General features: G+C 39.3%; 1 protein-coding gene across 3 annotated transcripts in view; it reads left to right on the top strand.

The window, feature by feature from the left end:
* Window positions 1-12575, top strand: part of ABCG2 (ATP binding cassette subfamily G member 2 (JR blood group)) — a 220405-nt gene that overhangs the window by 175431 nt on the left and 32399 nt on the right. For all 3 annotated transcript variants that reach the window (XM_089652325.1, XM_089652326.1, XM_089652327.1), the window contains 6 exons: window positions 1274-1333; window positions 1884-1998; window positions 4498-4650; window positions 4743-4900; window positions 6541-6692; window positions 8110-8214. In XM_089652325.1, coding sequence (XP_089508451.1) covers window positions 1274-1333; window positions 1884-1998; window positions 4498-4650; window positions 4743-4900; window positions 6541-6692; window positions 8110-8214 — 743 coding nt within the window. The remainder of the gene's footprint in view (window positions 1-1273; window positions 1334-1883; window positions 1999-4497; window positions 4651-4742; window positions 4901-6540; window positions 6693-8109; window positions 8215-12575) is intronic.

Genomic DNA, 12575 nt, shown 5'->3' on the forward strand with positions numbered 1-12575 from the left:
GGAACTTTTATACTTCCTGTGCTGCATCAGCTAAAAAGTGTTTTTTGTTGAATTGTAGCATTTTCAGATTTTCTATAGCATTTGGTAAATGTAATTTTTATATTTTACATTTAACTGCATGCTTAACAAACTTAGAAGCTGCCACATATTTGTGTAACTACCTGTTAGAGTTCCATGAGGAATGCATTTGTTTACCTCTAGGATGAAAGGTTAAAAAACTGTGTAAGAGGTGTTTTATAGCTGTCATCTGCTTTGGCATCTTGTGATCTTCATGCTGTGTGTATATCAATTGTAGAACAGGGTGGAGAGGTACTATGACACAAGACTGTCACTTATTAACTGATTTAGAACTATGATCTGGGTAATAGCTATAGTTTTCAATATATTAAAGGAGAGTAAACTGCTATTTGACTGTTATGATGTTGTTTTTTTAGACTGTTACCTCAATTTATTATATTTAGTTTGTTCAGGGAGGCTTCATTTCTGTCTTTCTATATGCTTTGCCGTAATATATGTAAGTTGTTCTATAAAACACTTTATTTGGTGAGCAGCGATATATTTGGGAAATGCTGTGTGTAGTTACGAAAGGTTACTTGTATTAAAAATATTCTGTGTAGGAATTCATAAGCTTAACATTTTCACCTAACCAAAGTAGGGTAATTTGTTTGAATACAACCACAGCACTACCTGCCTGGAGTTTGCATGTTCAGTCTGTGCCTGCGTGAGTTATCTCCAGGTTCTCCAGTTTCCTCCAACACTCCAAAGACATGCTGGTAGTCTAACTGACCCCTGTCTAAATTGGCCTTAGTATGTGTATGTATTAATGTGAGTTGGGAACCGTAGATTGTAAGCTCCTTGAGGGCAGTGACTGATGTGAATGATTGAGATATATATATATATATATATATATATTTGTGTGTGTAAACAGCTACGGAAATTGATGGCACTATACAAGTACCTGTAATAATAAAATACAGGTACTTACATGGTGACAGTGGTGCAAGTAATATGAGCAAGGCAGGCTTTTCCCTTTTTCCCCCACACACCCACAGCCATTTAGCTGACCGTTCTTTCCCCAGCTGTAAGGTAAGTTTCTTGGGGATTCTCTATTCTTCTTCCTATACAGGATCTAGTAGGCAGTTAATATAACTACTGATGTGTATTCGTATGTGTATATGGTTATATAAATATATTCTCAATATGCTATTTTGTTATGTTCATTAATCCAAATATCCATTAGTTAATAGAACATTTTTTTTTTTTAAACTTGTAGTGGAATTATGAGACCTGGACTAAATGCAATTCTGGGACCTACAGGCAGCGGCAAGTCATCGTAAGTTTAAAAAAAAAAAAAAGTTGTGCATATTTTCTTTTTTCTGGTCAAAGCTATTTTATATAAAATACAATAGCTCATTTTTTCTTAGGCAGTGAGTTAATCTGTTCACTCATAGCTTTTTTTTTTCTTTCTGTCTATCACATGTTCTGGGAGGGGAAATACCTTATACTGGTTGGGCATTTCATTCTGAGTTTTGAAATCTGAGTGAAATCCTTAATGCAAAGAGATAACTACCGCTCTGTTGTCCCTTTAGCTAAACCATAGTGCTCTGAGAATCCACTTTTTATCTTGTGGTTGTTTGTGTGTTGTACAAATATTGATTGTGCGTGGATATAAAAAATCACTTTACAAAATTATCTTAAAAAATGTCAATTGACTGGAAAATATTGCTCTTTGTTTTTTTGGTTTTTTTTTCTGTAAGATTGTTATTATGCCTTCAGTGTAAGAGATTGATTTATTGATTGATTGATTACTATACATTTCCTTGTGTGTACTGGTTGAGCTAAACACACTTGACTGAAATAAATTTTGCTATCTATACTTGCAGACTACTGGACGTACTTGCTGCTCGAAAAGATCCACATGGTCTTTCTGGTGAAGTTCTAATAGATGGGAAGCCACAGCCACCCAACTTCAAGTGCTTATCTGGTTATGTAGTGCAGGCAAGTTAGTTTGCATTCACATTAATACATCACCATAGTGCTACAAATAAGTATAGAGAGTACTTGAAAAGACAAAGATTGACCTTTTTTATGGTGTGCCCTTTCTATATTTTTTGTAGACCTTTTGGCTCATAGTTAAGTGTTCTGCATGGCAAGACCACTTACTGTTATCTCACATATATATTCTTATTATAGTCAAATTTGCCACCCTAACTCCTCCCACAGTTTTTACACTACATAGACAGTAATATACCGAAACGTGCGGATTGTTCCCGATTGGTGTGCTATTACTTTGTGGAACGTTTCGCCGAATGGTTCACGAAATATCATCGTTTTTGTGGTGAAATTAGTCCCATAGGAATGATTGGCAGAATGTTCAAAACTAGAGTGGGAGCTGACAAAAGCTAGAGTGTACGCTGAAAAATCAGGACATGATGTCTAAACTGCCATCACTCCCTCATTTTCAAGTCCACCTACACAAATCTTATATCAAAATGTTCAGCTATCCCTGCTGCCACTAAAAATGTCCACGGTTAAGCCATAGTCCTGATAGTTTTCACAAATGACCATTAGTTTGCAACTCACGCCGCCCATTGACATTCATTGAAACTCCAATGTAGCCACCTTAAATTTGAAGGGCAATATCTAAACTGCGACTGTGCTTTCATTTTTAATATTTCAGAGACATACTATGCATCAAAATATAGGTCTGGGTCTTGTGATTCTCACAATATAAAGCTCTTCGGTGTAGGATTTATAGTTTATAAACTACAACCGTTTGAAATGGCAACCGCCAGTGAAGTGAGCAAGTTGGAGCAGTTTGTTTTTAAATGTTCTTCTCTGCCCTTGCTGTAGAGTGAGTTGCCATAGGAACCCAGGTGTGTGAGCAGCCAGCAGAGTGACAAAAGCTAGAGTGTGAGTTGTAGACTACTGGTGGAGACAAGAACACTTCACACAATTTCCCCATTTCTGGCCCAGGCATCACAATGTGCTTTCCTTTTACTTACCACATCCACAGGAGTTTTTTCCTTTTTTTTTTTTTTTTTTTTTTTTTTTTTTAACGTTTATTTGAACAGATTTTCAGGTTGCATCATTTCATAGATGATATATCTGCATTCACTTCCTGTAGGCCACCTCTCAAAAGCCTTCACTTCCTTGTTGCATCACAGAAGAGGGTGTGATGGGGTGTGTTCACCACTCTGGACCACACCTCCCTCCTTACAATACTACCTTCCTCCCATGAGCTGTGTAGTACAAGGATATGTTTGATTTGATACCAATTGAATAGATTGTTCAGGCGTGTCCTCCTATTCCATAATTCTGGTAAATCTAAAGGAAATGGTACAGAGATTGTAAAACTAGATTGCATAGTGTACGGCCATCTTTGTACAAATACATAGGAGGGAGTGGATGGAGACACACAGTCGTCAGGCCCCGTTCACATCTCCACGTAGCGAAGACTCACATTCCCACATGCGTTTTTTTTGTTTTGGGTGTTGTGGAGCGTTTTCACTCATCACGCAAAGGACAGTCTTCTAACTTGAACGGGCTGCCATACACACAACAATTGCCCCAGAGATGCTCCAGAACTTTTTTTGGAGTGGAGCACCGGGCCGAGGGGGGGAAGGGGTTACTGCAGTTTTTGGTGTGTTTGCCACACTTGGGGTGAATATTAATGTTTCATGTGTCTAACTTTTGCCCAAATTTTGCAGTTGCTTTGAAACATATTCACATTTCAGACTGTGGATGTTCATTGTGTGTTTCCAATATGCAAAGCTCTGTGTATACAGAGGGGTTTCAGGAAAGTGGTTCCTGTTTATATAAGCCAGTGTAAGATATTATTCACATTTTAATGTATAAAGTGTATGCATTTTGTGGGAGTACTTGTTTGTCACCCTTAAAGCTGAACTCTAAGGAAAGGAAGAATTCTCTTTTACAGTAGAGCTTTCCCCACACAGTGAGGGTTAAATGCTTGTTTAAGTTTAGGGGGGCCGCAAAAAGCATTTTTACATACCCGATCCTTCTCTCCTGCAGCCTTCCTCCATGCTCCAATAGCAGTCCCTGCAGCCTCTTTTCCCCTATGCTCTGGTGTCTGCAGGTTCTCTGATGTCATAAAGTTCAATGCAGAGGCCATAGTCTACACTGGACATGAATATGCTGATTAGCAGTTCACTGCTGGAGTGTAAGGGATAAGAGGAAAGTGCCAGGTGCTGGGTCAGTGGAGGACTGGATTAATAACTTGAGAGTTTAATTGTATTGGAGAGGTAACGTGCATTTTGCGGCCCCTTGGATTTAAGTGAGCATTTACCCTTGTAATGTAGGGGCAGTCCCAGTACAAGAGAACATTTTTCCTTTCTCTGAAGGTAAGCCTTTGGTTTAATTTGTAGAATTTGGACATAACACTTTAATTGTGGCGTGGCATAAATGACTAAATTTATCTTTGGAGAGATGTTCTATTTAGACTCTGCATGTTGGTAAATACATTTCCTTATGTTTTAGGATGATGTTGTTATGGGTACATTGACTGTTAGAGAGAACCTTCAGTTTTCTGCAGCTTTGAGGTTACCGAGGTCACTAAAACAAAAGGAAAAGGATGAACGTATCGATCAGATCATCAAGGAACTTGGACTAACAAAAGTAGCTGACTCAAAGGTAAAGTGGATTGGAGCTGGAGTATTTTTGGAAATTTGTTTTCTTCTCTTGTATGTAAAATGACAATCCTTGTCCTGTACTTTTGTTTTTAGGTTGGCACTCAGCTGATCCGTGGTGTGTCTGGAGGAGAGAGGAAGAGAACAAATATTGGTATGGAGCTCATTACTGACCCAGGGATTTTATTCTTGGATGAGCCAACCACTGGTTTGGATGCCAGCACTGCCAATGCTGTTCTGCTGCTGCTGAAAAGGTAAAGGAGCCTACTTCTCTGTCTTTATTATCTGTTACAATGCTAACTGACTCTGTGGTTCCACCCCGTTCAGATCTTCTACCACTGCAGTCTTGGCATTTTACATTAAGCTTGTTCCTGTTCTTTAATTATCACTAGATTTCTTAATTTTTGCATGGGTACAAAATAGGATTTACTTCATGATGTTTTTATTGTGATAGTTGTGTTCTTTCCATATATTTTGGAACCGTAATTTTGTACAGCTGACAGTCTTATTTAGATGCAATATTTTATTGTAAAATAGCAGCTGCTATAAAACTGGACAAATGGCAAAAACTGAGCTAACTGAATAAAACTGACAGACGACCCCACCACCCATTTAGAAGGTGGTTTACCGAAATTGGTGAGATCAGCACTATGGAGGAGATTATTGCCTCTGCAAATCACAGGGAGGAGCAAAACCATAAGATCTTGTTCTACTAGCATTATTTCAACTGTTCATCGGAATATAGAACATTTAATGGACAAATTTCTCCCTGGCTCTCCACTCATCTTTGGTAACGCTGTTCCAGCCCTTGTGCCCCCCCCCCCCCTTATTTTTGATAATGCCCCCCACTTTCTTTTTTGTTTGTCTTGTCCAATATTTCTGCTACCCCTGCTCTTTCTCTTTAAAGCAGAACGATACTCTCCTCTGATCCCACGATGCGCTGTCCTGGAGCTCCCCACCTGGCCACTGAAATCTTCAGGCAGCTGGCTTCCAGGTCCCAAACAACGGCCGCTGTCATGGGCTGGGCGGTGATAGCGTCACTCCTACGCATAAGTGGGAGTTCCGTCAAATTCAACATTGCCGAATTTGTACAGTGAGCCGTACCTGCACGGCTCACTGAACATTGTTGAACATGCAGGTTGTTGGTTTTAATGCAGAAGAGAAAAAGCATATCTCTTCTGCATTAAAAATCCTGTCTGTCCACCCATTTTTAAATTTTTACCTTAAGTTCCACTTTAGGTCTGCTGCCTCTTGGTACCTTTTTGACTCTCCTGTTGGGCCCTTGTTTACTCCCTATTCTCTTTTGTTAGTAGCAGTCAAACAGAGTTCTGTTACTTTTAAGCTGGGGCCAAATTGTGCTGTCCGTGGCTCCATTTAATCTGCTCCTCCAGGGACTCCAGTCTTGTGAGAGCTTTGATAGCAAGCTGCCTTCCTAGAACTAGGATTTCCTGTTAAATCTCATTCAATTGCTGTCATATGTGATGCCACGTAAGTATAAAATGTCCTGTATAGGATCCCTGATTTTGAAGTTGTATCGTGTTTACTGGCTCATATAACACTGACTTTTTTTTTTGGTTTGTTTTTGTATTGTTGTAACCCTTTAAAGAGTTTACAAACAAAAATAAAACTGTATTGGAGATTTGCAGCTGCACTGAAGCCTACCTGAAATGGGTGATCAGCTGCAGTGCACTAAGTAAAATATGTTCACCACTTTTCTTATGAAAATTAAAATACCAGGCTTTTACGCTTCTTTAGTTTAGTCCTCCTTCTTAACAACCTGTAGGTCTTTTTTGATACATAGCATTATTTTTTAAATTTTATTTTGCTATATTAAATTTGTATATGTCCTAATTTCTTGAATAGCATTTTAGTGTTAGCCTTTTTCAATTATTAGGATGTCGAAGCAAGGCAAGACTATCATATTTTCTATACACCAGCCTCGGTATTCCATCTTCAGGCTGTTTGACAGCCTCACTCTACTGGCTACAGGACGAACACTATATCATGGGCCTGCTCAGCATGCGCTGGAGTACTTTACAGAGCTTGGTAAGAGGCATAGAAAGTGCTTCATGGATTTACAAGTCACGTGATTTTAGATTCTTTTTTGGTATTTTTAGTGAGGGTATGGGCACAGAGGGTAGAACATTGACTTTTATTGAAACAATTTTAAATGAATAAAGGTCCTCATGCTGGGCAGAAAGTATTCGCCTAGAATCAGATGAATGACATGTTATGTTGAAGCCAAAATTTAGCCAGAACTTTTTTGTTTACTTTTTAGGTTTTGCTGCTATCTCTATTCCCATTTTTTTTTCTTCATTGACATATGGATAGATTTATTTTGTTCAGACTTCAGGCTGAACAAGAGAAAATTTTAACGATTCCACCATCCATTCCAAACTGCATAGATGGAGATATCTCCACTACTGGCTATTGTACTCAACAGCCACAGCACCCACAGCTGCATAAACACCCAAACGGTGACTGCATCCGATAGGAGACGTTTGGCTGATTTTAACTTTTTCACCTAGCCCAGTTGATTATTAATTTTGAGCCAATTGGTGTTTTGCTTGGCCACAGCTAAAATTTTTGGATGATTCACCAGGCATTGGCTGAAATTTGAGCCGTGTATGGTCAGCTTTACTGTCTATTGGATGGGAGTCAGACAGAACAAAAAGTGAAGGGAAGTCTTTCCACTATAAATAAAATGGACAACAATAAAACAATTTGTGTTTTTTTTGAGTAGGGGAGAGTAAGAACCTTCTTAGATTTGTATTGCTGTCTGTGCCCCCATTGAGCAACTTTCTTCTGAAATCCATCAATTGGATAGTTGAAGTGGAGTTGAAATCTCTCTCAGAAGGGGAAGCAGACAGCATTTAATGATTGACAAAGGTACTAATCCTTCATCGTTCTATCTAAAACTAGAAAAAAACTTTTGGCTTAATCTGAGCTTTAATGCAGCTTCCTACTAAACATGAGCATGGGTTCAGTTTATATGCTACATTCAGCATGAACAGTAGAATTCCAGGGATGGTGTAGAGCTTTTCACCACTGGGAAACTGTTTGCTTTTTCTGCTGTGAAATTGTGCTAAATTCAACACCTTTTCGCAGATCATAGCAAATGTCATGTGCATAGTATTCTGTTATAGCGCAAAGACCGCCAGTACCCCCAGGAGTGGCAGCAACCAAGCTATGTAGTGCTTATGTCCATAAGAGGTATGTTACAATCGTTTGCTGGTTACAAAGAAGAACACACGAGTGTGGCTCTTGGAGGTGCCCTCTTGTGTTCTTCTGCCATAGTAAATGTTGTACCATTCATTACGCTAGTTCCTTTTAAGTGAAAATACAGAGTACAAAGGACTTTAAGTACTTCCTGACTGCTTTGAATAGTCCTAAGGTGTGAGAAAACATTGAGTTGTGTGTGCAAAATGTTATACAGGTATTGTATTGAACCTCTTTTTAATAGGTTATGAATGTGAATCTCATAACAACCCTGCTGACTTCTTTCTGGATGTCATCAATGGCGATTCTACAGCTGTTGCTCTTAACAAAATGGAAGACGTAGATCTCGGTAAGGAAGCTGTGGCTGGGATTTAGGATATGTGTGGACTGGTTTTGGGCATGTGTTGATGGTTTCAGTTTGAGATGCTTTTTAGATCACTCAGAATTGACAGGTGCATTTGACCTCCTTCTGACCTCTACTTTACCAGCTTTAAGTAGGCTTTGCAAAATCATTGACTTGTATGAGAATGCAAAACTCATTTGTAGTGAACCAGTTAATTATTAGATTTCCTGCCATGATGCTTAGGCAAATGTGATGTCACAGTGGTTTTGGCGAGATCCGGTAAAATGCCAAGTAGCCTATATCTTGTTAGCATCATATCGCAAACTTGGGGCTAATCTTTATTCTATTGGAATCTTGTTGGAAGAATAGTGACATCCCCTTCTGCAGTACAGAGGCCAGGGGAAGGTATTTGTTAATTTTTCCTGCATGGGTGTGTTTGACATTTTTGTGCAGCCAATTAGGATGAGGGAGGGTACCCTCAATGAATGAGTGGACCTTGCATACACTGCAAACTCTGCTTTACCAGTCATTTTATATTCCATCTTCATACATACATACATACATACATACATACATACATACAGTGGGGCAAAAAAGTATTTAGTCAGCCATCATTTGTGCAAGTTCTCCCACTTAAAAAGATGAGAGCCCTGTAATTGGCATCATAGGTAGACCTCAACTATGAGAGACAAAATGAGAAAAAAAAATCCAGGCAATCACATTGGCTGATTTGGAAATAATTTATTTGCAAATTATGGTGAAAAATTAGTATTTGGTCAATATCAAAAGTTCATCTCAATACTTTGTTATATATCCTTTGTTGGCAATGATAGAGGTCAAACGTTTTCTGTAAGTCTTCACAAGGTTGGCACACACTGTTGCTGGTATGTTGGCCCATTCCTCCATGCAGATCTCCTCTAGAGCAGTGATGTTTTGGGGCTGTCGCTGGGCAACACGGACTTTCAACTCCCTCCAAAGGTTTTCTATGGGGTTAGGATCTGGACACTGGCTAGGCCACTCCAGGACCTTGAAATGCTACTTACGAAGCCACTCCTTTGTTGCCCGGGTGGTATGTTTGGGATCATTGTCATGTTGGAAGACCCAGCCATGTTTCATCTTCAATGCCCTTGCTGATGGAAGGAGGTTTGCACTCAAAATCTCACGATACATGGTCCCATTCATTCTGTCCTGTACATGGATCAGTCGTCCTGGTCCCTTTGCGGAGAAACAGCCCCAAAGCATGATGTTGCCACCCCAATGCTTCACAGTAGGTATGGTGTTCTTTGGATGCAACTCAGCATTCTCTCTCCTCCAAACACGACGAGTTGTGTTTCTATCAAACAGTTCTATTTTGGTTTCATCTGACCATATGACATTCTCCCAATCCTCTTCTGGATCATCCAAATGCTCTCTAGCAAACTTCAGACGGGCCCGGACATGTACTGGCTTAAGCAGGGGGACACGTCTGGCACTGGAGGATCGAAGTCCCTGGCGGCGTAGTGTGTTACTGATGGTAGCCTTTGTTACGTTGGTCCCAGCTCTCTGCAGGTCATTCACTAGGTCCCCCCCGTGTGGTCCTGGGATTTTTGCTCACCGTTCTTGTGATCATTTTGACCCCACGGGGTGAGATCTTGCGTGGAGCCCCTGATCGAGGGAGATTATCAGTGGTCTTGTATGTCTTCCATTTTCTAATTATTGCTCCCACATTTGATTTGTTCACACCAAGCTGCTTGCCTATTGCAGATTCAGTCCTCCCAGCCTGGTGCAGGTCTACAATTTTGTTTCTGGTGTCCTTCGACAGCTCTTTGGTCTTGACCATAGTGGAGTTTGGAGTTTGACTGTTTGAGGTTGTGGACAGGTGTCTTTTATACTGATAACAAGTTCAAACAGGTGCCATTGATACAGGTAATGAGTGCAGGACAGAGGAGCCTCTTAAAGACGAAGGTACAGGTCTGTGAGAGCCAGAAATCTTGCTTGTTTGTAGGTGACCAAATACTTATTTTCCACCATAATTTGCAAATAAATTCTTTCCAAATCCGCCAATGTGATTGTCTGGATTTTTTTTTCTCATTTTGTCTCTCATAGTTGAGGTCTACCTATGATGCCAATTACAGGCCTCTCTCATCTTTTTAAGTGGTAGAACTTGCACAATTGGTGGCTGACTAAATACTTTTTTGCCCCACTGTACATACAACTGGTAAAAGAAGTATTGAACATGACACCATTTTTCTAAGTAAATATATTTGTAAAAATGCTACATTTTCACCACATGTTGCTAACAACCCATGCAATATATACATACAAAGAAACCAGAGCAAATCATTTCAGAAGATAAGTTTGTTTTGTGTGTAATAAAATGGAATGACAAAGGAAAAAAGTATTGAACAGGCTAACAGAAATGTATTTAATATTTTTTACAAAATCTTAATTGGTAATGACCGCTTCAAGTCACCTCCTGTATGGAGAAACGCATGCATTGCTCAGGTGAGATTTTGTCCCATTCTTCCACATAAACCGCCTTCAAATCTTGAAGGTTCCGTGGACCTCTTCTTCGAACTCTGATCTTTTAGTTTTTTTCATAGATTTTCTATTTGATTCAAGTCAGGTGATTGGGTGGGCCATTCTAGCAGCCAATTTAGAGTTTTCTTGGCTTTGTGTGTGGGATCATGGCCTTGCTGAAATGTCCACCCTCGTTTCATCATCATCATACTGGTAGATGGCAGCAGATTTTTATCAAGAACTTCTACATTTTTCCAGTCATCCTTCCTTCAGTGAAATGAAGTTTGTCAGTACTGTATGCTGAAAAACATCCCCACACCATGATGATCCCACCTCCAAACTTCACTGTTGGTATGGAGTTTTTGGGGTGATGTGCAGTGCCATTTGATCTACACACATGGTGTGTATTATGGCATCCAAAGAGTTTGATTTTGGTAAAATCTAACGGTGGTGAGTGTGCATACAGGCCGTGGTGGTTTAGTGCATTACTTATTGTTTCCTGAAACAATTGTACCTGCTAATTCCAGGTCTTTCTGAAACTCTCCACAAGTGGTCCTTTGGCTCTTGGACAACTCTTCTCATGATTCTTTTTACTCCTGTCAGAAATTTTGTGAGGAGCACCTGGTCTTGGTCGGTTTATGGTGAAATGGTGTTCTTTCCACTTCCGGATTATAGCCCCAACACTGCTCACTGGAACATTCAGAAGTTTAGAAATCTTTCTGTAACCAATACCATCTGTATGTTTTGCAACATTAAGGTTGCAAAGGTCTTGAGAGAGCTCTTTGCTTTTACCCAGCATGAGATGTTTCTTGGTAACACCCTGGTAATGAGACACCTTTTCATAGGCTATCAGTTGAAACTGAACCAGCTGATATTAATTTGCACTGACAAGGGGTAGGATTGCTTTCTAAATACTGATGATTTCAGCTGGTGTCTTGGCTTTCCATGCCATTTTGCACCTCCCATTCTTCATGTGTTCAATACTTTTTTTTTTCCCTGCATCATTCCTTTTTATTACACATAACTTAATTTCTGAATTTATTTGTTTTGGTTTCTTTGCATTTATGGATTGCACGGGTTGTTACTGACGTGGTGAAAATTTCATGTCAATGGCACCTTTGCGAAATCTGTTAACTAAGAAAAATGGTGATGTGTTCAATACTTATTTTACCCGCTGTGTATATACACAGCTAAACATGAATGCAATATATAGTTATTATTGAGCAGAGCAATAAGCAGAAATCTAGAGTAACTGCATAGATTAAACTTTTAATACAAGGTAGCTATTCTACCCGATACAGGATTTGTATTTCTTTCCATTTTGTCCTGGGATTATTAAGCTCTGATACATAGTAGAATCTGGTCTGGCATGGCAGAAGACCTGATTTTTCCCTGCTGCATTTGATTAACATTTATAGGTTTCCTTTACACTTCCAGACTGTAATAACTGGACAGTAAAAAAAAAAAAGCAGCTTACTGAAGAGCTAATTTGTGTCATGCTGCTCTCTCCACGCATCAGTATGTTCATTTTTTAGGAAGTAAGCACTGCAGCACACCTGATTGGCTTCTTGTTCTCCTTCTTCTTCCTCTCCCAATTTGAGCCTTTTGTATAGGATATTACAAGAGGTTGATTTAGAGTACTTGTACTGTTTGTGTTTGAATAGTAAATTTAATGATGTAGTAATGCATACATAGCTGTGTTAATGTTGTGCATTTTATTACTGTCTTTATATCTGGCTTCAACTTTAATGCAGAGAAAAGGTGATAGTGTTTTAAATTTACCCTTAGGCTGGTTCTAAATCCACTTTTTTTTTTTTTTTTTTTTTTTGTTTCATTACTATTTATTGAATTTTTAGGAAAAGTAAGTA

This window comes from Staurois parvus, unplaced genomic scaffold (genome assembly GCF_062004578.1).
Source record: "Staurois parvus isolate SC_StPar_1 unplaced genomic scaffold, SC_StPar_1.0 ptg000679l, whole genome shotgun sequence".
Classification (NCBI taxonomy): domain Eukaryota; kingdom Metazoa; phylum Chordata; class Amphibia; order Anura; family Ranidae; genus Staurois; species Staurois parvus.